Here is a 27097-nt window from a genome sequence, read left to right as displayed (position 1 = left end):
TCATATCGGTGGAGCCATAACAGTCACTGTCATATCAGTGGAGGCACAGCAGTTACTGTCATATCGGTGGAGCCATAACAGTTACTGTCATATCAGTGGAGCCATAACAGTTACTGTCATATCGGTGGAGCCATAACAGTTAGTGTCATATCGGTGGAGCCATAACAGTTACTGTCATATCAGTGGAGCCATAACAGTTACTGTCATATCGGTGGAGCAATAACAGTTACTGTCATATCGGTGGAGCCATAACAGTTACTGTCATATCAGTGGAGGCACAGCAGTTACTGTCATATCAGTGGAGCCATAACAGTTACTGTCATATCAGTGGAGCCATATAACAGTTACTGTCATATCGGTGGAGGCACAGCAGTTACTGTCATATCAGTGGAGCCATAAGTTACTGTCATATCAGTGGAGCAATAACAGTTACTGTCATATCAGTGGCGCCACAACAGTTAGTCATATCGGTGGAGCCATAACAGTCACTGTCATATCAGTGGAACCATAACAGTCACTGTCATATCAGTGGAGCCATAACAGTTACTGTCATATCAGTGGAGGCACAGCAGTTACTGTCATATCAGTGGAGCCATAACAGTTACTGTCATATCGGTGGAGCCATAACAGTCACTGTCATATCAGTGGAGCCATAAGTTACTGTCATATCGGTGGAGCCACAAGAATTAGATAGGAATAGGACCATTCTTTTATTACAAACCATCTATTATGTGTCGCCATGTCTACTTGTGCCAAACCTAAATTTTAATCTTGATCCAATCTGGGCCTTTAATCTTCACTTTTCTGTGTTCAACATATGGCCACTTTAGAGAGTGTATATAAGATTGCCACAAAGATGCCTGGGCAGGGTTTATTTGTCTCTGGACATCACCTTTCAAGATGTGTAACGCCTAGTAAAGTGTAAAGGAACATTTCATGGTTATCTTGTCATTGACTGATGTACAGTATTATATAGCTAGTGTAATCAGTACTAGTACTGGTTTCAAAGACTGCTCAGGTTCCTTATTACAAAGACATGTATTTGTGAGCTAGCAAGTTCCAACGATCAAATTTTGTCGATTGTTGGCTCAAAACATATATACAGAAAACAGCACTGAACCACTCATGCATACAAGGAAAGACATACAGCATAACTTCTGAGAAAAAACTTTCACAACTTGTTTTTTTTTATTGGTTTATAGATTCCACATGCCCTCTACACATACATAAATGAGTTGACAAAGATGACACTATGGATGAAGGGAATCCCTTATGATACAACACAAGACTATAGCAATAAACAGCACACCAAATTTGTGAATGGTTAGAATACTAAAAATATTACATTGACTTTTATCAATCTGTTGCACTTCACATTGCTGCTAGCCCAGACACTTCTTGTGGTCTCAAGTTATCTAAAGTAGAAATAACAAGGCCATAACAAGTCTCTGGGTTCATTTCTGCTAATACAACAAACTTATTTCAAAACTTTTTTTTATCTAAATGACAATTATTCTTTCATTTGATCTCACCAAAAAGGGGTGTTTGAAGAAAATGAAGGAACAAAAAAAAACAAAGAGAAGAGAATTAAGAAAGATATGTACAAAAATACTGCTCCGACAGGAAGGAAAGACCATTTTCAATAAAACTGATTCAAAATAGAACACAATACTGTTTGAAAATGGTTGCACACTCCAACCACGCCTATGCAATTCCAACCAACCAATCACGCAGTCTAAAAATTGCAACCTTTTGAAAAAAGGCATTCTGATTGGTTGATTATATAACCACTCAAATGACATTTTGATTGGTAAGAATAGGTAGCACATTTTGAAAAGAGATCATTTGATTGGCTAAAAACACAACAAGTAGCAAATACAAATCTGCATATACATTAAGTTTACATCTCAATATCTGGACATAAAATATAGGCTCTGTTTCCATGGAAACAAGTACAGTACTTATCTAAATACCGTTTGTTCATTTTGAATAAATGTACTTTTTGGGTACATAGGTGCGGAAGATACTATGCTACCTCACAGCTTGGCTTTGTGTACATGGAGTGACTAAGATTCGAATATCTCAGCTTGGCTGAGAATGGACATGTAGCCTTGGAAAATCACACATTTGACAAAACTAAAACATTCAGAAACATAGCCTAGACTCTCCGCTTGGTTGATTTCTACTGTGTCCTTTCAACACTTGCATAGAAGATTCTGGATTCAAAACTAAAATTGGATTGCCATTTTGTGTACAATGCCATTCAAGTCCATCATGAAATCTTTCCCCTTGTATTTGGCTGATACTGCTTGTCTACTGACTATGTTTACATCATGCAGCTCCACTGTCCTCACTGATTCAGATCACATCATACTGACACTGGTGTCATCTGATACAGCGGGTAGATTAAAAATCCAGTACGAATTTGCACCTTGTTTTCTGGCTAACACTTCATTACATGAAATTATTTAATTTACATATCTACGCTAGCGTTCAGAGGGCATAGCAGAAATCAATCAAGCAAAGGGTCGACACTCATTTTTTAAATATTTGTTGTGTTCCTTTAGAACCGTGGTCTTAACCACTTGATAACTGTCACTGTGGTTGTTTTTCTAAAAAGGGTGGATGACAACAAATATACAACTGTAGGGATAGCAATATCTACATGGTCAGCAATCTAATATCATTGTAACTCTTGTGTAATTGTGATTGATTTCACAGTCTGATATAGGTGGATATGTTTACAAGACATGGTCATTTAAGTTTTACTTTCTCCATGATTTCCAGTGGACATGATACATGATTCAATTGACAATTAGACAACTCAGTATAGTGTGATACAATCCATGAAGCTTTGTGTATCAGTCTGCAGTCCATTTTTCATTGCATTTTTATCAAAGTAGTGGTGATTACTTAGTGTTCTAATAAAAGGTTTAGAACAAGGGGTTAGAAAGGGTGTCTGAAAAGAATACACAAGTGAAACTGTATTTATCATACGTGTATCTGAAAGTGGAGAATTGTACAACATTTTGAATCTTTATCTAAAATCTAGACTTGCAATTAAATACACCAAATATGGGCATAAACACATCACTAATGATATGGATTTTTTATTTCTTTTCTCTAAATTGATTTGCCTCTTATAAATGAATATAACTGTTATATTACTTCTTGTGGGGAGAAATAATGATAAACATCTGACAGAACTTTATACATTTAATTCACAATAAGCATATAAAGAGGTCATTTCAGTTTTGACTCTAATATTCCCATACAAGGATATATGCTAATGTTAACAAGTAGTGGACAATGATTAGTCAGTGATGTAAAGATTCACTACAGTTGTTGAGATATGATAAAGATTTTGTTATTTTTATGTGGCATTATATCTAAGACGTAGTCAACTGTTCATATGAAGGCAACACTTAATTACAAATCTCCTGGTGTTAGTAATTTCAAGTTCAGTACTGTGTTTATGCTTTATACAGTACTAGATGATGTTGGTACAGCAATACCTATTCGCAACTGTTTTGGACAAAATATGTACCTAGACACACACAATTCCATTTCCTTGAATTAACTACAATCATTTTACAGTTTCTTGTACTCTGGACAGGATTATCTGTACCAAGTTATGGGTACCTACAGTATGGATAAGACTCATCTATACCAAGTTATCTGTAGGTACCCACAGTATGGACAAGAATCATCGATACCAAGTTATCTATAGGTACCTACAGTCTGGACAGGATGAATCTATACCAAGTTACCAGTAGGTACCTAAAGTCTGGATAGGACCGATCTATACCAAGTTATCAGTAGGTACCTACAGTCTGGACAGGACTAATCTATACCAAGTTATCGGTAGGTACCTACAGTCTGGACAGGACTGATCTATACCAAGTTATCGGTACATAACTCATCATTAATGCAAGTATTACACATCTTGTATATATCATGGTGATAGAGGGACTTGTGTAGATGTGCATATGAGAGAAAAACCTAAAGTAATTTTGCTAAAGTAGATTTAGAACAATAATGATATCCAAGGACATATACCAAAGTCAGCAAATGGCACTATTCTGCTCAAAATGATTTTTGTCCAATTGTCACTGAAGATATTGTGCACATTTGATAAAGTGCACATTTGATAATTTCATATACAGAAATCAACAACTTTAAACATGGTTGTACCTAGTTGTGGCCAGATGTTTTAGAACATCATGACTAAGTCTGAAAGGTAACACCAGCAAAGCACTGAATGTTTTGTCAATGAGTGTGTGAATATATTATATCAGTACCCCCTACCAAACACCTATATTACCCTGCCATGTATATGTACCCTATGTCTATAAGGTCTTGTAACTGTATTTGTCAGTACCCTGGTTAAATATCTGTATCTTGGTTATGTGCTTGTGTCCTCAAGGCTATGTATCTGTTTACACCCTGAAATATATACACATTTACCTTGACCTTTGCTGTACATCTAGGAGTAAAATAACTGTATATGAAGGACACCTTGGCTATTCACAAATATCTTGGCCATATATCTGAGCGTTCTCTAGCTATATATCTGTGATTACCGTAACTAGATGTCTGGGAGTGCTTTCATGACTTAGCTGGTGAATACAATGCAGTGCAAACCCTAGCTCCCAATATGTACTTGACCACCCTGGCTGTGTGTCTGTGGGACCCTGGCTATGCCTCTGTGGGGATCCTGGCTATGTTGATGTGGGGACCCTGGTTGTGTGTCTTTAGGAACCCTGGCTTTACATCTGTAAGAATCCTGTCATATTTCTATTATTATTACAGCTATGCTTCTGTGAGTACCTCACCTATATACCCATGAGTACCATAGTCAGTGCGGACTGAGTACAGGACTGCCTTTCTATGACTACCCTGGTCATGTGCCTGTGAGTTCATTGTTTCTTTATTTACATCAATAGGAAAAAATTAATGAGTTATAATTCTACTTTTGTTCTGTGCCATGTTCACTTTGATCTTTTATGGAAAGTTAAATCATCATGTACATGGTCTGTCGTAACAGTTACTGTCCACATTAACATTTAGAGACACAATATGTCATATAAAAATTGTCAAAGATAAAACAGTACTCTTTTTCATAATTTTGTGGGCAGGACATACAACATACTACAAATATTATAATTATCTACACGTTACTTTAAGTGTTCAATCCAGATCAGCAAAACTCTGTCAGGGGCAGCTTCTTGGTCATATTTTGCAACTACACAAAGCCAAGACTGCATTTGTGGGATTGCATGATGGTAAAGTCAATTGCTACGCGTGAAGTCTGGATTTGTCAATTTTATAAAAACAAGACACTGTACACAAAGTCTCAATAAATGAGAAAAAAATACTTTGTGTTTGTATTTTACAAATGCCTTGGTCAGTACTTCATAATAGTTTCTAAAGTTCCCATTGTCTCTCCTTTATCTCTTTCAACTGTACACTGTAAAAGTGGGACATTTCTCTGAACAATCACTGCTACTTCACAGATATCATTCAAATTCCTGAGTGAGAAGCAAACGTTCCATGAATAAGATATGAGTCAGGCCATTATTTTTGTTTTCAATTGTTCTTTCACTCATTGGCAGTGCTTGTCTTTTCTGATTCTTGTGGGGTGGGAGCAGTTGATGTTGGTGGAACTTTCTGTTCGGCATTCCAGGGACTTTGATTGGAGTTATCAAACTCTTCCTCTGCATCAATGCCATTGGTAGCATCATACTGGGTATTCTGTAACCGTGTGATCAGTCTCTCGTCCTCCTCTCCAAATTCACCTCCCATCAGAGACGGCTCCCCTACGACCATGACGTCCTACACACAAAATACAAGATAGGAGGAGTTTCATGAATACACTTTGAATATTACTTCTGCATTGTCTATTGTGCAGTGATTGCATAAATGACTGGTGAAAAGTGAAGTGAAATAATGCAAAAAGGCTTATGCCTATGTTCTTTGAATCACTTCTCTATCTAAATAAATTTACGTTTCCAGAGTTTGCTGTTTTCTGAGTGAAACTAAGATTTTTTTTTTTCAACGAAGCGTTTCTCTTAGTTACAAGATTCATTACATTGAATACTCTCTTTAAGATATATTGATAAGAGAAATTATTTGTACATTACAAGGGAATCTCAAGAGTCAAATTTTTGCTTAACCTTCATATCATAAACATCCTATATGACTAAATGTAGGTCCAAGCTTAGGGAAAAGTTACACATGAAATTCCCCTTGTATGCTGAAATTCAAATTGACCTTGATGTGTGCAAAACTGTTACAAATCTTGCCAAATACACTGTATTCTTTTTAGGGTGCTATGATTGTAATGTCCATGACACATCACCAAGACAATAAAACCAGTAAAAGATAAACTGGTATGACTCTGGAAACATAAACGCACTGATAAGCAGACGGCTAGAAAGCTGGGCTGGAGAGTTCCATCTGTATGCCCCCTTTGGTCCCATCTAACAAATAGAGCTTCATTTAAAATGATAAATAAGGGATTGTGGCGGCTTCTTTAGGCAGCAAAATTTAGACCATGATGTATATAACCCTGCTACCGGGTAACCAAAATCCGTTAATGACTTTGTCAGCAGGGTAGAGATGTTTACAAAATTTTCTGGTAAACGTTCTTTTCTTATAAACATGAAATCAATATAAATGTACAAATCTTTGTTTGAAATGCTGTTGACAAGCATATTGGAAGCAAGCACTGGCCGAGTCACAGCTCTAATTGTCAGATAAGGCCATCAATACAGGGAACATTCTAGCCTAATTTGGGTATCATTTTCCTCTATTAAATCTACAACAGTGTGTTCTGCTGACTTAGTCTTACATTTTTATGAGGAAATAACAAAAAGGAAAAAGAGAAAGAAAAGAAAAAAATAAACTGAAAGGAAAAAAACATAAAAAAATGAATATAAAAAGAAACAAACATAAAAGTGGAACCGAGTAAGTCAAGCAATGAGTATACTAGATGAAGAAACACATCAAACTTCAACTCATGAGAGAAGGCCCAAAACCGCATTTACCAAAGAAAACATAAATTAGTTTGAATGCTTGGATGTTTGGTGAAGTGTAGTTTTACAGACTAGAAACTTGAACAAGTGCAGATGTTAGGCATCGAAGCATTCAAACTAATCAAGTAAATACAGTGAAATGAAAAAATAAGGGTAGGGGTTGCATACAGTGGTAACGCTCTCAACCTGAGAGGTGAGGGGGAAGTTGCTTGCTGGTTTCTTCTTCCCGCCTGCGCCTGGATTGGAAGCAGAATTAGGTTGCATGTTGTTACCCGAGGGTGTGCTTCCACTGGTTGCCGACGACTTTCGCTTCCTTCTTTTGCTGGGTGGTCTGCTATTCTCTGTTGGGGACCAAACAAAACAACAGTAACCCTTGAGAAAACATCCACACACAAGAAAACTATCTCTACACTATATTCTACTTTGCTACATCTTCATATAGATTATTTCAATCACTTGTGATAAACAAAATGACGACGACGACAACAACAACAACAACAACAACAACAACAAAAAGGTAATAATAAAAAAAGATGCCTTATCTGCACCAATTGATTTTCAGCTTGTTAAACTTCTCTCACTAGCGGCTAAAAGTGAATTCTTAGTCAGAACTCAGGAGCCATGTGACGATTTCTTGTCAATGAACCGTTTTAGACTAGACAGAGGAGAAATTAATTAACGATTACTCAGAAAAAGGTTGGTTTTATTTGGAAATATTGCATCAGTACATGCTAGACGGTAGTTGGGATCTCTTACCTCTTAGTTTGTGTTTTCCCTTTGTCATGTATGTGTCACCAGGCGAAAAGTCTTGTAAATTCTCTACAATACAATGCCAAAGTAGGGATTCTCAGGCATAAGAAAAAGTGTGAATTTCCACAGAGAAAAAGTCACATGACCCCTTAGTTTGATTCTGATTTGCTCTCATTGTCTGCTTGGTGGGGAGGGGGGAGGTTTATTTATTCTGTAGTGTGATGGATGGTTATACATTCACAAAATGAAAACAATAAACGATTGGTCCTACAAATCAAAACCTCAAGTTTCTGAGCCCCACAATGGCAGCAAAAACTGAGATAGGGTGTTTTTTTTTTTTATAATGTTTGTATGCTAATGTATAATGAATGAAAGCAATACAGAAACAGGCTACATGAGCCATGTGTTGGCAGACAGATATGGGTCTAAAATCTACCACTACTACTACGGTACTAATAATCACCATTATCAAAACCACACCACCTTCATTTATCAAGAACCAAATTCACAAAATATGCCCTTAAACCCAATACACCATGATGTTACATGAATCTTTATTCTTTATCTATGAATTACACCATGATAACGACCACATGCTTCACACTCTGACATCCAGTTAAAGCATATACAAAATATTAAGAAGCTGCACCGTACTACCTGCTTTGCAACACCCCACTGAGATATATATATTACACCCTTCAGAAGATAGAAGATGAGCGACAGGAACATGGAAACATTTAACTAGCCTGAGGGAAGGCTGACCTTTAAAGGAACAGCCTAAGCTGCAGTAATGCGCACACATACACACAGACGATGAAAACAAGATGGTAACATGTCACCAAATCATACAACATACTAAATGTAAGCATACATAAGTAGCAGTTCACCCACTTCCTGGTAGTTTAGGATGAGTACGCTGTTTAAAAACAATGAGCTCAGACTAAAATACCAGTCATACAGGGTAGACGAGATTCAAGTCGTTGTTGAGTGGAGTCTTACCTGGTGGTGCTACCATACGTTGCCATTTCTGGAAGAGTGTAGTTTTGAGACAGTCTCTGGGACTAAGACTGTAGGCTTTATGCCTGGACATGAGCTCCTGCATGGGCTCAAGGATTACACACAACTGTGAGTGAAACAGACAAACAAGAAGTGTTACTTTAGCAAATAGCACATGTTAATATCATCATTTGTATTTGTATCTGTATGGATACTGGAGACTGACTCACAATTGAGCAAAAAATCCTCCAGGTTGGTGTACGCACTTTGTTGGTTTTAGTCAAGCAGATCATGGAGTGATGACAATGCAGATTTAAACTGTTCTGGTGATTTCCTTATGGCAACAGAGTCTGGTACAGCATTTCAATCCTTTTTTAGTCCTTGGTATGATTGAGTTTTTGTAGACTTCTGTATTACAACTTGGTATGATGTGTTCAAATAGGGAAAAGTTCATTATGGAGAAAAGTTAAAACAAGTGTGAAATCAGCAGTTATAAACTACATAGTACCCTACAGTAGTGTCAACAGACAGCACTAGTATGCTCTGTGCTTCATGGAATCAACATATCTATACACATTACTGTAAAATTTACGTGTGAAAAATGAAAGTTATGCATATTATAATATAATCCACTAACAAATACATGTATATTGAACTATCGAGGACTAAACTGCACACAGTTCTCAAGTCATCTTGCTTTCTTTTTTTAAAATAAATATCTAAATACATATTTGTTGTTAGATACAGTTCATCTACGTAGGAATATATTATCACATACAATGTCTTAAGTTTCAAAAGTTCTTTATCTGTGTGTCCATCTTTGCTTGTCTACAGTAATCTTTCCACTGTGGAAGTATCAACCACAGCCATTTGGTATTTAGCTTTCTCGGTCTCTCACACACACGCATGCACGCACACACAAACACACACACACACGCATGCATGCACACACACACACTCACACACACACACACACACACACACACACACACACACACACACATATGCGCACACACACACGCACGCACACACACACACACACAATGTAAAACAAATTACAAGAAATGTTGAAAATATTCAAACAAAGGTATCCTTACCCTTAGATAGTTTAAGGTGTAGTTTGTAAACCCTTGTCGAGTAACATTTTTTGACAAGTGTTCTAACATCGGTAAATCCTGTGTGTGATACTGTAACAGTGACACATGGCAGGATACTAATAATTAGATGAGTCGTAAGAGAAGAGTATAGACAAAGAGAGAGAGCGAGGGTGGCAGTGGCCAGCCAGAGTGAAGATGATTTGCTTACCCTGAGATAGTTTAGGGTTTGGTTGGTGAGTCCCTGCCTGGTGATGTTCTTGGACAATTGTTCTAACATTTGTGGGTCTTGTGAGTGGTACTGAAATTGCAGCATACAAACAGAGAAGATTACACCAAAAGTCAAGCCTGGTTTACTGACATAATAATTACACACCTCTTATCTCCATAACCATACTCGTTTGATTCTCTACTACAGCCAAATCCCAACTTTATTATCATTATAACCTGTCACTAACAAATCATTGTCCCTTGGAGACAATTTTTATGAAAAGGCTATTTTTCACATTTTGTCAAAGCAGCCTTTAACAATATATGGTGATACTGACAATTTGTGTGGTGGCCATATGGACGTCGTATGGTATTGTAATTTTCATTTAACAACACAGCCCCCCCCCCCCCCCCCCCCCCCATACATGAACTGGCCCACCATGTGTTGTGCACCCAAGGTGTATTGATGGCCAATCGATCTACCACACTATAAATCACAGCATGACGCATGAGGCTTGATCTGCAACACTGAAGCTAAGTTTTGCCATACTTCTTAGATATTTGACATATTCTCACTGATGATGAAACTACAACTCGGATCAAAATGAGAGTGGATAAAGTGATAAAATGGTGTGTAATTATCATGTTCGATGACCAGGTAAAACGAAATTCGCACATAATGCAGTGAACTTAATATTTAACTTGGGGCGAAGTTAAAAACATCATGCTATCAGTGCATACATGATGACAAACACGGGAAGCAATTTCTGCAAAACAGACATTATCAAAATAACCAAGAGCTGACAAGTGTGATATTCAAAGGAAAATAACGAATATCTTAGTCTGATGTCTATTTCAGTCAAACTTGAACTTGGCACTTACTGTCCTATACGTATACCACTTATAGGAAAACACAAAGTTCAAACCAAGACTCGGACACAAACTCAAAATATTTCAACGTCAGTATAAGAAATTTCATTGAAACGTACAATACATTGTATTTCTGCACATATCTGATAAATTTCACCGAAGTTTGGAAATATAAACACCTAAATACTTCCTTTTTTAACTTGTAGACTGCTTCCCCTGATTATCACAAGTTGTACAACAAATACAGTATCACATTTTTTTCCATAAATGATCAATGTCAACATGCAAAAGAAAAACATTAGATGACTACAGTATACATTTCGCAAAGTGTTTAGTAGTGTCAAAAACTATTTTAAAAATACATGTACATGTAAACTTACAAGAAAAGAAGAAGAAAAAACGAGATCTAGAGATTATTTTATTACATTTCTTACATATTTATTGTCAAGAACATAAATTGATGTCAGGAGATCAATAATAACATAATTTCTTCAGTTTAACGTTGGGTGGTCCATAAGCAGTTTTGATCTGATAAAAGCGTTTTTAGATTCATCAAAGCCAAATTGTTCATGGATAAATGTTTGTACTTATTCTACATATATCCAAAGAAAGACAGGACAAATTAATAAAATATCTAGTATATAGAATTTCATACTGCCTAGTGATGTACATGCTAATCGATGGACCATGGTGCTGGGTAAATGTGGTGGTCAGGGCTTGAAATTAACTTTTTTCTTTGGTAGTCCTAGTGGGCTACCAATTTCAGAAATTGGTAGCCCAAGTATTGTGACCTGTGTAGTCTAAAATTCCTGAACAAGGAAAAATTTTCCTCCACTGGAAATATATGTGTTATTAAAATACTTTCATGTCCATAAATCTTCCATCTTCATCACATACATGTGTAATCAGTGGTAGCCTGAGTGGGCTACCAGCTGCAAATTATGGTAGCCCATGTCAAGAATTGGTAGTCTGTGGGTATGGGACTACTGTTAATTTTGGGCCCTGATGGTACATGTTATTTATCAACCTACTGGAATTGAACTAAAACTAAGACTGGAATCCTTTCTAGTGTAGAAGCTATCCATGGCTTTAAATCTATTTCCATGCCTGATTCAATGAGGTGCTGAGATAACATTTCAAATGAAGCCATCCACACAGTCACTAACATCATGTCTTTGTTAACCAAACACAGAATTCTGGCCAATGATAAGTTTCTGATTATTTGGGGCAGTCATATACTGTCCACATATGGTACATTTGTCAGATCAGGACACTACTTATACATTATTTTCGTCATTCTAACAGTTGGGGGTTTACTCATTTTCATGAACAACTTTTGCTTCATGATTTCTTGTGCAGCTAGATGGGGTGAACAGAGATCTTGAGATTTGAAGCCACAGATAGCCTCTAGACTAGAGAATTTCTATTTACAACGACAGTTTGAAATCACGATGTTTGCCAGCACTTACCTGCATTGCTATAACACTTCTAGGGATTAATTCTCTGTGTTGTCGTATTGCAAAATGCCACGTCCTTATTCGCATGAGATCATCAAATGTGAATTCCAAAACTAATCTGCCTTCTGTACAAACCTTCAAAAAAATTTACAAACGATAAATTCAGTGAATAGAACATATTGTGGTTGCAGTACCATATGCTCAACTCTGAAATTTATGAAAATTATAACACAAGGGCTAACTTTGCAAGAGTTCATTCAACCTAGTGATTCAAACAACAGAAGTCATGTACAAGTGAAGTTTTCTTTGTATTACAATGTTTAGCGCATTGAGACCCTATCAAATAAGCCATTTCTCATCTCGCAGCAGATCTCACGAGATCCCACATGAGTCATGGCATCCATTGCAACCAAGTGAGGGTGGTCAAGCTGAAAGTGTTAAATGCTTAGCAACGCTTTTGTTCTCAGCATCATAGCACATGGCCACGACGAAAGCTTGACTGCGATCACATTTGACAACTGTTGTCGCTAGATGCATTTGCTTATATCGCGAGATCTGCAATGAGACATAAAATCCCTTATTCCTTTTCAGCAAAGCCACATCTGTATGCTATTCAAACCATATATAGAGAGGTACATATAGAAATATTATAAATGTGATTGAATCTCTGCAGATCTTTCTAGGCTGTCTAAATATAGTAAATTTATTATCAAAACAAAAAAAAATCTGCATTATTCCTTGTCAAAATCCAGGACAGTTGCAATATTGAACATTTCAAGCTACACTGTGTGTCCTCATATACCACTGACAAACAACTATTTCTTGTGACGCACCAAAATTTGGTACTTTCACTGGCAATTCACGACGCGTGAAGCAACTTGAGAAGAAATGCAGAAATCTGATATGTTGGATTCCTTGTGACGCACCTAGCGACGTCACAAGGCCCTGCGATTATGTGCATAAATTGAGCAATTAGTTGTATGCAACAACTACAACAATTACTGTGTTGCTCAACCAAATTGCCTTGTGTATCTTGGCCTTTAGTCTTGCCCACAAAATGATGAAACATTGGGTTTCCTATGATACTACTGTACAACATGTAATCTAACCACTTAAATGATACATCCTACGCTTTGTAAACAAATTGGTTTTCCCCATGTGTCTTTTCATACTACTGTACAACATGTAATCTGACCAATAAAAATGATGCATCTTACCTTTGTAAACATTGGTTTCCCGTGATGTGTTATCATTGTTGCTTGTTCACAGTCTAACGTTATTGATGTATTATGAAATGACTCTTTTGGGTGTTTTAGAACATAATATAAATCCGTGACACCACCTTCAAATATACTACGGAAATAACGAGGTATGAGAGTTCTACCAATTGCTGCAAAGAAAAACACAAACACCAGATATGACTTCTTTTTGTTTTCATTATTCAAGGCAAGATGCTCTTATCAATACCATGTTTGTCATATATTCATTATAAATTGGTATGGTTATACTACGAGGCAAAGTGAAAAATAATGAAGAGAAATTCCTTACTGTTTTTTCAAGAGGCAGATAAACCACTATGCAATTTAGTACATACAATTATTTTAAATTTGTATCTTTGGGTTTGTCGTTTGATTCATGCCATCTCAAGTGTGCACTTGTCTAGGACTATTTCAAGACACAATAGTCCACTCATTTATAAAGAAAGATTGGCTGCCAAACTAAGCAGTCACCCGCCTTGCATTACGGTTCAATCTCAAGAAATCACAAGTCTTCTCACGAATCTCATTTATACAAGTGACATTAAACAAATGACTATCTATGAACTCTGACCTGCTGCTATGAACTTTGACCCTTTGCTATCCTTTTCCCAAGGAAGAAAGACCATACTGAACTATGACCTTTTGCTACAAGGTTTCCCCTTGGAAAAAATTTGTTTTAAACTTTGACCTTTGGCTATCCCTCAGTTTCACATGTCTGTCCTGAACTTTGAACTTTTGCTATCAGTTTTCCCTGTAAGCAAGTCTGTCTGCTTGTAATCAGGACTACGGCCTTCACAATATTTCAAACCAAAGAATTCACTTATGACCTTTGGTATTTAGTGAAGTATGTATCAGACACAGTAACCGAACGCTGTGAGGTTATAATGACTTGACATATACAACAAGGAAAATATATCATACATGGAGAGACCATTATAAAGAGTAAGAAATATTGTGAACTGTACATATATCATTACATTTTCAGTAATAAAAATTACTACCTTATCATTATCAAAGACATACAATATATTTCATCCATGCTAAAAGGCCCCCGGGGTCAGATTAGTATGAAAATTTAGGTGTGCAAAAAAACTGACAAAGCTGGAGAAAAAGTTGGAACAAAAGAATACTACAAGTGTAGTTCTAATAAGAATACCCTAATGTGAGAACCTGGGACTGAAACCCAGGCCTTTAACTAATTAGAATACCCTAATGTGAGAACCTGGGATTGAAACCCTGGCCTTTAACTAATTAGAATACCCTAATGTGAGAACCTGGGATTGAAACCCTGGCCATTAACTAATTAGAATACCCTAATGTGAGAACCTGGGATTGAAACCCTGGCCATTAACTAATTAGAATACCCTAATGTGAGAACCTGGGACTGAAACCCTGGCCTTTAACTAATTAGAATACCCTAATGTGAGAACCTGGGATTGAAACCCTGGTTTTTAACTAATAAGAATACCCTAATGTGAGAACCTGGGACTGAAACCCTGGTCTTTAACTAATAAGAATACCCTAATGTGAGAACCTGGGATTGAAACCCTGGTCTTTAACTAATAAGAATACCCTAATGTGAGAACCTGGGATTGAAACCCAGGCCTTTAACTAATTAGAATACCCTAATATGAGAACCTGGGACTGAAACCCAGGCCTTTAACTAATTAGAATACCCTAATGTGAGAACCTGGGATTGAAACCCTGGTCTTTAACTAATAAGAATACCCTAATGTGAGAACCTGGGATTGAAACCCTGGTCTTTAACTAATAAGAATACCCTAATGTGAGAACCTGGGATTGAAACCCAGGCCTTTAACTAATTAGAATACCCTAATGTGAGAACCTGGGACTAAAACACAGGCCTTTAACTAATAAGAATACTCTAATGTGAGAACCTGGGACTGAAACCCTGGCCTTTTACGATACATTTCTTTTCACTTTTTATTACCCACATGTTTAAAATGAAAGGGTCTCTGACAGAGCGACTCACTGCAAAACCAATTGCAAGAAGGTCGAGAAAGTCGAAGACTAACCTATACTTTATAAGAAATTTTAGTCTTGAATGCACTGTCTCAATTTTGGTTTAAAATAAAGAATACAAGCATACAAACTGTCAATAATCTTGTTTTTTTCCCAACTTGTAGTTTCTCTATACAAATAAATCCCCACTGGTAGAAAGAAGATTTATTAGAAAAATCCCTTGATTGTAATTCATAAATAAACCACACCATTCCTAGATAGTTAGACGCCATCAATTAAATTCTGTTTGCTATCCGTGTGTGGGTAGGTTTGTTGGTAGATTTAGAGAAAAAAGCAATCAAATTCAATTTTGCTCAAAATTTCAGCAGAAGGCAGTGTTTTATACTATTGTAAATGGAAAGACCATTCAAATATCGTCAGAACAACTGCACACATTTCTAAGTAGTTGTTTAAGACAATCAAACTTTGGATTTTTACATTTATATTTCACCACTCGCGTAGATTTACGTGTAGTACAAACAGAAAATAAATCAACAGAAAAGTGAATTTTACATAACATGCTAACATTGTGTTTTGTTCTGTGTCTGGGTTTTTTTCCCTGTCGTTTTAGGTTTTTGGGAAATTCAAAGATGGCAAACAAAGTATTTAATTGACAAAGTTTTAGCTGAAATAGCAGTCTTCTAGTTATTGCCAGTACTATGTACATGTACACTGGTGTGTCTACTCACTGAATCTGTGACTACACTACACTTGTCCTCTGAGTATGAGTGTAGCAAAGTCAATAATCCAATAAGCAGACAAGCTTTGCGTACATGTACATTGTACATGTACACTGGACTGGAGTCAAGGAGTAAACAGTACGAACAAACAGTCCAAACAACTGCTATTAATTATCAAGTACTTGTATACTGTGGGATGGCAATGGGGTTTCATCATTCGACAATCATTCATATTTCAGAAAATTACTAAGTACAACATATAGGTTGACATTAAGAACAGACAATTCTTTGTTACATATACGACATGAAAACATTCTTTGTAAGAAATATATATTAATCAATAATTTTATATAGAAATGCTTTGGGTGACTGGTCTGGAGTCACATTCCAAAGATTTTTTTTTGTGTGTGTTTTTTTTTTTTTTTTTTTTTTTTTTTGGGGGGGGGGGGAGGGGTTGGGGGGTTTACATGCAAGTTTCAGGATCATAACTGAGGCAATGATACATACAAAGTATGGGTTCCAATGTGTAGGACAACATAGCAATTACAAATGAATAATGTTAGATTGAAAATTGATGACAAATGACTTTTTTTATGGCAACATTATGTAGGCGTTATAATTGGTTATAAAGTGTACTATTGATTGTTTAAATGTAACTACAAATGACCAAATCAAATAACTTGTACTCCTCAAACTATAAACAAAGGAAGCATACTTTTTAATTTTAATCAAATGTTTGTGAATTGATTTGATGTGGTTTGCATGCAATTCTTCACATAAACTGGCATATGATCAAATCACAAATACCATTATACAATGTAAATATTACTGGCACAACAAGTGGTTCAAATTTTTGTCACCCAGAGAGAACTAAAACTATAAGTTAGCTTATGGGATTAAAAATGATGCAAGAAGAAGCTGACAAAAAGGATTTAAAACCCTAGACAAGACAACTGTGGTTGTCATGACAACAGAGTCGGCTCTATAATCACCTGATACCTCCCTGCAGGCAATCTCCACTGAATAACACATTGTAAAATTTGTCTCTTCTTACATGTACACAGAAAACAATGTCAAATAAAAATAAAACACTTACAATATCTTTTTGGTCCATCTTCTAGACAAAATGATAAAGTTAGTGTCGCATCTTCTTCGAAAAATTCTGACGCAAAGGCATCCCACCATAAATTGTCACTTTCCTGGACCAAAAGACGGAAAAACAAATAGCTATATGAATACATGCATAATTGTGAATATTGGGGCGTATTTACACACAAACATCATACATAGAATAGTACTCTCTAAATTAGAGAGAAACAGATAAGATATGGAAATTTGACTGCAACCATATCAATATGGACGCTGAACCAGGTAACATAAATCTACAATAATCATGATTCAAGCACTGTAATTTTGATTTACACAGAGAGGAAAAGATATGAATACAAGGATACATTGTACAATGTTAACTTTCAAATACCATTTGACAAGGTGTAAGTCTGTTAAAAAAAAATTTTTGTCATTTAGAATGGATGATGCTATGTGCAGCAGCTACTTGGCTAAGGTCAAGAATCAGTTTACATTCTACATTCAATATATCAATCAGTCAAGCCTTGTGCCATTCACTGACTGACTTGGACTGAAACCATTTTGGCCTTCCATACTACCTAGATTATATCATATTGGTACATGTATCAACAGAGTCAATATAAACATCTGTCTTTGCTGAGGGTCAATAACACTTCCTATTACAAGAAGTGGGTTTGGACATATTCCATGCTAACACTGGACTATTTCAATTTCCTCATAGCAAACATCAGTTCTTGTTGAATGCCAAAAACACTACCAAGTACAAGAAGCTGGTTATGACTGTTGGTATGTAGCCTGCGATCCATGCTAACTACGGAACATTTCATTTATTAAGTTATGATCGAACTGTATTGCATAATTGATTGAGTGTATAGCCGATAAGCAGGCCTGCTCAAAAGTGTAATGCAAGGATGAAAATTCAAAATCAATATGCATATTTTGGATATTGGAAAGCCACCTGTTCCTACTCTAAAGCAAGGCTGTGTATTACACTACATGATTTCTTAAAATCAATGGAGGTAAATTTACATAATAATGTATATAGCGTTATGTAAATTTAAACTTAAAGTCTGAACATTAGAAAATGTCTTCTTCTTTTTCTGGTAATGCCAGTTATTCACAAGGGAATTCTCAAACTAAACACTTCACTTTACACTTTTTCCAAAAATACAACATCAGTTCCAAACTAACAGTACAAGTCATGCTAAATTCAAGAACATTGTTCTGTACTAAACATAAAATGAAAGAATCTGTAAATGTTCTTGTTTGGGGGAAATTGTTTTCTCTAATTCCTTCACCTGTTTCATTTCAGAAAAGTGTACTCAGTGACCTATGAAATGAATAAATATACTTATTTTCTATTTGGGGTGAATTAATGTTTTAATCCCACCATATGTTGTTTCAGAAAAATGCTTGTAAGCAACATGAAATAAATTAACTTGCATATACTTATTTCTTTTTGGTGTAGATTTATTTTTCATTTCTTTTTTGGGGTAGATTTCTTTTTTTTTAATTCCTTCATATGTTCTGTTCAGAAAGGGACGTGTCTGCAATATGAAATGAATATATATAATTTTCTATTTTGGAGGAATCAATTGTTTAATTCCATCATATAATCTCTTTTAGAAAAATACATGTCCACAGCATGAAATAAATGAACATATATTTATTTTCTATTTTGGACGGATTAATTTTTAAATTCCATATGTTTCATTCAGAAAGGTACATGTATATGGAATATGAAATAAGTAAACATAATGTATGAGTATTATCTATTTGTTCGAATTATTTTTTAAATTCTTTCATGTGTTTGATTCAGAACGACACATGTATGGAATATGAAACAAATAAAGACACTTATTATGTATTGGGGGAAGGGGGTGTATATTCATTTTTGTTAACCCCTATGTCATGTCATGCACTCAGTTTCTACCAAATACGTTTAATACATGTAAATTTGCACTGGAATAGTTACCAGTCTAATAGATCTATTTTGCAGAAAGACGTCACTGGTATCATAAGGTTGTAAGATGATGTTCATATATCGAAGGGGAGATATATCCAAGTTCGGCTGAAAGAAATTTGAAAACAACGATGACCCCAGTTTAAATCATAATTCCTCCACCTATTGTGACAGAGTTGAAAGTTCATAGGCAAGTCAAGCTAGTGTAACATTTCTGTGACATTATTACTCATCATTTATCACCATGGCAACTAGTGCATAAGAATGCAATGTAAACGAGTAACAAAACAAGATCTTTTCATAACTACATTCACTTTTTTTCACATTTCTGCTATTGTTCCATTGAATTGTCTCTAACAGAACAACACTCTCCTTGGGGTCATGATGTCAATTATAATGGTTTCCATGGTGACACATTGCTAAAATATCCAGACATTTAAAATTCAAATCTGGTATTAAAACATTATACAACCATTGGTTATAATTTCAATCATTTTGTGTTTATGCCAACAGAAGTATTTGTATTAAATTCGGAAGGTTTTAATACTCTTCTGTACTGTATACCTTTACTTTCAAAGCATTCTTTCCTAAAAAAAAAAGCTGTGTCTATGGTTCAACACGGATTTCACTTTCACTGAGATGCAAAGGAAGTATTTTTCACATATGCAGGCTATCATTTCATTTTCAGTGGGGGAAGAAACCATTTGTAGAAACAGTAGAAATAATTCCAAAACCACCACAGTTAAATATCTCACTATACAACACTGAAATATCAGGGTTGAGTGCTTTGAATGTGACAATGACTCCCCTCTTAATAAGAGCAGGCAAAATGCTTGCCATTTTAAGTACATATAAGGAGACTTTGGAACTATTTTTACTTGACTTATTGTGAATATTAAAATAGTAGAACTACAACTGTTTGCTTTCCTCTTGATATATTTCTGTGAACTCCTGAAACGACCTAGATGTTTTCCTGTTTTTGAAACACCTCCTAAATACGTCCATGTTTGTTCGTTCTCTGGTTTGGCAAAATGCCAACGACTTTGAGAATTCCTTATTTTGGATACAAATATCTATTGAATATAAATTTCTTTCACAATATCTCATTTCTGGCTTTCATTCAAATGAATTCTTTGATCTGTCAGAAATATTTCATAAATTTCAGTTCTATTTGGCACGACCCATTGAGGTATTTTATTATATTTCTTGACATTAAATTACTTGAGTATACACATACATGTACTTCCATTCACAAATGGAAATGTACCTATCTGTTGTACATATTTTGGCCTATAAGCCCCTAAAACTAGACTACTATACTTAATTACATACAAACTTAAAAGGAAGAAAACTCCAATGTGGAGATAATGATGATGCATGATGAATTTATCTATTTGAACAAGTGTATTACATGAGTAAAAGCAAGGAGTAGGGGCAGTATACCCATCACTGTATACTGATATTATCAGATTTTATCACTTTGTTTTAGACATTCAATTCGGCAACTTTTGAATTGCATGCACTCCATGAACAATAATTATATCAAGTTCTATCCGAGATCTGTATCATTAGCATACTTTCATTTATGGCATTTTACAAATGTAAGAAGTTGTATTTTTCTTGACACACACACACACACACACACACACACACACACACGTATAAGGATCTCATGAAAGGTACCTAGTGTTTTATCATTATGATCATAAATAGTTTGTTTTGAAAAAATATTGACAAAATCCACTGAAATGTTTTTAGAATTCATGTCCGTTGTATCAGATTATCTACATCTAAAATGTCATTTCCAAATACAAAGCTGCCTGACAGAATCCTAGCAAATGTGTACAGCCTAGCCACTCAAACTAAAACATTTGGTGCACACACCATGACTTCTCAAATATTGCACTGTCATGTTTCAATACCTTCATCTTGTTTCAAATAGAAACAACAAATATGGTTGTAAACGTATATGAGAATGTTCAAATTTTCTGAAAATTTCCATTTGTATATGTTTATTTTCTCAGCAAGGTAACGTTAACAAAAAGTAAGCTGCTACTTTTATAGCAATGTTGAAGATTATAAAATTATTTCACAAATGTTTTGACAAGAAATGAACAATATTTCAGAAATGTATAGGGTTAAGATTCACTTCATGACGACTACAATTTACATATACAATAATTCCGACCTTTGTATACGACTTTCTAACATTTACAACATACAAATGATACCAGCTTTGTGACTTGCATGTTGTTTTGGTAAGACTCTATAATACTAATCCCTGACTAAGCCTACCAACACATGTATACATGATATCATACATAGACATTACTTATATCATTACAGCATATCACATTACAACTACCATCATGACCTCTGACCTCAAGACCACCTAGACTCGGATACATTACAATACATATTTTTGAAGCTGTTCTTCAGTTTGTACATGTCGTACAACTAACAAAATTATGAATCAAACAGAATAGATTTAATCAAAATAAACAGCATAAATAGAAACTGGAGTAAATATTCATCTCACAAGACCAATGACCCAATTATTGACAGATGTAGAAAGGAAAACAATATTTGGTGAAAAACAAGAACAAAATTATAAAGTCAACCATAAAACACTATGCGAGAGTAAATTTTCACGGACTCTGGGTTCATAGCCCAAATTTCTACTCAAGAGTCAACAAATTTCTTGGCAGTGAATCCCAAATGTTCAAATGCACCAATAGCCCATTGTAGTACACCCCTGAAGATGTTGATGAGATGTTCACAAAAATATGGGATTCACTGTCAAGAAAATATTTGACTCTGTGAGCAGAAATTTTCCACTGATAAAATAATATATATACCACTACACAACTTATAACAATATTAAATAGGTAAACTGTGACTTGATAGTTTTTAGTGGTTATTTCATATTGGAATACCACGTTATTTCAATTAACTATTGAAATTTGAATCAGGTCTAGTAATTAACAGAATTCTAATTAGATATTACAATATTATAATACTAGTACTAAAATACCATTATGACAAAATTGTTTGTTACCGATAAAATCAAAAGACCATACTGGCCTATGTTTCAATCCTGGGCCATCACATAAGTGTTATCTTAGTAAGGATTACATAGGATCATTCGTTCGTTCTGGACAACTTTTTCTATAGCTCTGCCAAACAAACCGATTTTAACACCTAGAAGTTAATCCTAATCCGGAGTGGTTTGTTTAGTATATATCATGAATGTCTGGGCTCAAAATTACCAGTAGTCTAGAACACAGGCTACCGACCTTCATATCTAGACTACCATATTTAGAAGGTGGTAGTCTGTCACTGTCAGACTTATTGAAATAGATACATTCTAGGATACTGTATAGCTGAAACAGTTCACTTAACAAAATCTGACGACAGGTGAATTTAAGCCCTGAATCGTGGGCACTGAAAACAGAATCTCAGTTACAGACATTGCCACTTTAAGCCTTTCTCCTATATTATATACGATATCAAAATTCAGAGCATGTACACACACATCTACCATCAACAGACATGTGTCGTTTTATTAAATTAACCCACATGCCATATCCCCCTGCTTATATTCATATTATCCATTCAGTGACTCAACATTGTTTCCATACAAAATTCACTCCATTTGTCAAATTATATTGAAGCTACATCCATAAGTTATATTAACCCTTTCATTCCTAGAGACGACATTGGAATAAATAGAAACTTGATTGTAAGAACATTTTCCAAAATTTAAGAATATTACTTCATTGGGAAGTAATATTTCTTGAATTCTGATCTAAAATAAAGTTGATCTTTTTCCAAAAATTACAGAGAAACAAGAATTTTTGTTCAAAAATTTTGGAGGGAAAGTTTCTAGTCCTGAAAGGGTTAAGAAATGAATTTTGAACATATTGAAAGCCTCAAGACTGGCTAAAGCCACAGTTCCTCTTCCTAATTTTATCCTAGACAGTACTGTTTTATGTAAATTTAAACATAAAGTTATATGTAGGAAATCATCTGAAATCCTCTTATTGTTAATTATGTACAGTAATTGTTTGTACTAGTGTACATGCATACAAGTGGTATTCCACTGCAGTCCACTACCAAAAAAGATTATGTAAATATATGCAAATTATATGCAAATGAGTATGCAATCATACCATATATAGACGAAACTGCATTATCGTAGTGTAATTTTATGGAAATTTGCTGTTTCGCATAAACCATACATATTAATGGTAACAGAACCCCCATGCCGCATGAGTGCCAGTGTGGGTACCCAGGAGTATTTGCACTCATGCTTGCGGTATTTTCTGCTGCATTTTCACTCAATATGCTTGTGAAAGTTCTCTTACAGGAAACAGCACAAGCACTCATGCAAAAACTCGAGAATATCGCACTTGCATTCATGCATCATAAGGTTTTGTCATAATATTTTCATCAAAGTTACCATTACAATTTGGAAATTTAAAAAGTACAGAAATTTCATTTTCTGTGGTATGTAGTTTATACTTATAGCATCATTGCATGGGTTTCATTAACAAATTCACCCTTTCATTCCTACAGACGACAACGGTATAATTAGAAACTTGATTTTAAGCACATCTTCTAAAATTTAAGAATATTACTCCATCGGGAAGTAATATTTCTTAAATTCTGATCTAAAATAAAGTTTATCTTTTTCCAAAAATTACGAAGAAACAAGAATTTTTGTTAAAAAATTATGGCTGGAAAATTTCTAGTCCTGAAAGGGTTAAAATATTTGGAGTGACAGTAATCAAAGTCAAAGCCATAAAGATCCAATGTTAATACAACAATTACATTGGTCAACAACGACTGAAGTGTGCAGTCCAAAATTTCAGTAACAACTTTCAATTTTGTGTTTGGAAGAACAGTTTACTTCATATGTGTACAGTTTTGTATTATTTCAATTTTCTCCCCAGAAATAAAATATAGGGTCACGAGAAATGTACATGAATAGAAATTGTGCTGTTGTTCATTACATATCAATGTCAAACAATATTATAGCGTTGTCATTTTGTTAAATCATTGCCTACTCCGTCATTTCATCTCACAATTCTCAATTTTGCAGTTTTTATGCCTTATCATATTTTTATGTCCATTAAACTCCCCCCCCCCCAAAAAAAAAAAAAAAAAAGAATAGTAAAGTTACTTTCACTGGAATTAAAACAAAGTTTTTGGTTACACTTCAACTGGGTTGCATCAAATTTCAAGCAACCATACTTACCAGGTAAAATTTTGTGTTGACAAGTAAGAACTTGCAAGACAGGAGTTCTGGTTACCAAACATACATGTATGTATGACAATATGATCAAAGTACCATTTGCTTCAGTGTTGAAGCCATAAGACTTTGAAAGCACTTTCTAGGGTTGACTATTACATTTAATACACAATGTGCCCACAAACAACTAATTTGTTCCTTTTAAAGGTTTTCTATCACTTCCAGCAATATTTTGTACATAATAAAGTTGAAACTGAAGAAGGTAGAGGATCTGCAGCGATATACAAGTGAATCTCTATCCAAAAGAAAACACGACACTCGGGTAATATCAAGAATTTAATGTTGAATTCAGCCATATATTGTTTGGGTTTTTTTACAGATATTTCATTTCTACATTATTTCAATACAAGTTCCCAATTTGAGATATTTTTCTTACTGTTTTGCTAAATTTACTCCAAAGCTAGCATCCAACACTCATTAATCAATATCATTTTGGGGAAGAAATACTCAAACTTCATATACATTGATATGACCACACATTGACAAAATAATGGTCAATCTTTCATACATACTTTTGTAGTTCCTGCATTAACAAAACTCAGAGATAGAAAATTATTGACAAAATTTTATCAAAAATTTTTTTTGTCATCAGACAAGTCTATGTGACGTCACTAAACCATGGTACAGCTAAAGTAGGCAATGTGATTTCAATGAAATATTAAGTAAATGATTTGCACTATGAGTTCGGAACTATGACAAATATTTTTGTTGTTTTCACCTTCACCTTTTAGGATCAATGGGCTGTACACCATTCTTGCAAACCATAAACACTGCACCAGAAATTTCATGAAGATAGTGCGAAGCTTGCACAAAACGGTCAAGTTAGAGGGTCCGTTAAATGACATACATGTACTGTAGGTGAAAGCAGTGACCTCTGGGTCAGAGAAACTTGTCAACAACACTATTACAGCACGAATTCCTTTGAAGCCCAACAAAGCAAGGTGAAACAAGCATACTGGCTTCTTCAGTATCCCGGTATACACAATATGACACAACAGAGTGAACAAAAATTGTTATCTTGTCATATCTTGTCATCATATTTATCCAAGACATACACATGAATTTTGTCCCAGACATGTTCATCTTTCTTCACTTCTCAGCATTTTTCTGTCTTTTCAGTTGAAACAAAACTGATGATTAATAGTCCCTGCATAACTATAAATCATACAAAAAAAAACCCTGACATTTTTACACACTTCTTGTTATGTTACTTTTTATAACTTTTTAACACAAACACTGGTAAGTTATCAGGAGTCTGCTGTACATGTATGAGGCTTGTTACAGCATACATGTATGCAAGTAGACAGAATTGTTGAAATGAACATCCTTTAGTAAGAACAGAGTACACTGTAAACAGCTGTATGGCTAACCATATCAGAAAAGGCTATGTGTGTAACTATACTAAACATATACCATACTACACATAGTTTTGTAGATCTGTAGTTCTAACACTGAAGAGGGGCTCAGTCCCCTCAGAAACGTATTGTTTCATTATATTATATACGACACCATCTCAGTAAAAAAGATGTACCTTTAACACAATATAGCTTACAAGATAGTTATATTTTTTCTTTATTACGAGCTTTATCAGCCAACAAAAGAGCAAAACAAACAGGGAAGGCTAAGGTTCTTCAAACAATACTATATGCATACTACATGTATACAATAAATGTTATAGGATGATTCTCACACAATATGGCTTTCAAGAGAGTTGTGATATTTTGTTTTATTATTATCATCACTCAGGTAGCATAAGAAAACCTATTTAACAGACTGGAAAAGCCACAAATCTTCAAACAATACAATATATATACTATAAAATATTCCAAGTCAATTTATAGTTCTAACACAATATAGTTTACAAAATATATATTGTTTTTCTCTTCTTTATTATGCTTATTCTTGCATTGAATTTGTTGAAAATGACAACAGCCATGTCATTTTTACAGTCATACACACACACACTGTGTGTATGACATATTTACCTACACTGAATACTAATCTTGTACAGCTTGTACTGCTACAAGTCTGTCAGCTAGAATGAACTCTGTCATGTCTCACAAAGCAAACTTTTACATGTAAGGCAAGGCTGTTTTGACTCCAAATGCCCTTGTAATGCATGGATCATAACAGATCACAATTATACGATATGTAAAATATTGAAAATAAAGTGAGATATCAGTCATAGCACGATGAATAAATACACAGAGTCTGCTGTCATCGGTGAGTGATCAGGGATTCACCTTCATGTTCCTGGGTGATCAGTGATTGTTGTCTTGCATCTCAGGGGAACTAACAGGGTGTTTGGATCTCTGTCTTGCAGCAGTTTGACAAGCTCACTCACACATAGCACATG

At 35.1% G+C, this 27097-nt stretch overlaps 1 protein-coding gene across 3 annotated transcripts in view; it reads right to left on the bottom strand.

The window, feature by feature from the left end:
• Positions 1 to 1194: 1194 nt before the first annotated feature.
• LOC144446161 (LIM domain-binding protein 2-like) overlaps positions 1195 to 27097 on the bottom strand; it is a 50623-nt gene continuing 24720 nt past the window's right edge. For 2 of the 3 annotated variants that reach the window (XM_078135893.1, XM_078135894.1), the window contains 8 exons: positions 17472 to 17574; positions 13632 to 13804; positions 12427 to 12549; positions 10089 to 10178; positions 8787 to 8910; positions 7794 to 7856; positions 7206 to 7378; positions 1195 to 5835 (listed from right to left, as the gene is read on the bottom strand). In XM_078135893.1, the coding sequence (XP_077992019.1) occupies positions 5602 to 5835; positions 7206 to 7378; positions 7794 to 7856; positions 8787 to 8910; positions 10089 to 10178; positions 12427 to 12549; positions 13632 to 13804; positions 17472 to 17574 (1083 nt within the window). In that variant the 3' untranslated portion in view covers positions 1195 to 5601. The remainder of the gene's footprint in view (positions 5836 to 7205; positions 7379 to 7793; positions 7857 to 8786; positions 8911 to 10088; positions 10179 to 12426; positions 12550 to 13631; positions 13805 to 17471; positions 17575 to 27097) is intronic. The other variant, XM_078135895.1, reaches the window with a different exon arrangement.

Source organism: Glandiceps talaboti, chromosome 15, assembly GCF_964340395.1.
Source record: "Glandiceps talaboti chromosome 15, keGlaTala1.1, whole genome shotgun sequence".
NCBI classification, from domain to species: domain Eukaryota; kingdom Metazoa; phylum Hemichordata; class Enteropneusta; family Spengelidae; genus Glandiceps; species Glandiceps talaboti.
The sequence above is the reverse complement of the archived record's forward strand: the minus strand, read 5'-3'. Positions and strand labels throughout refer to the sequence as shown.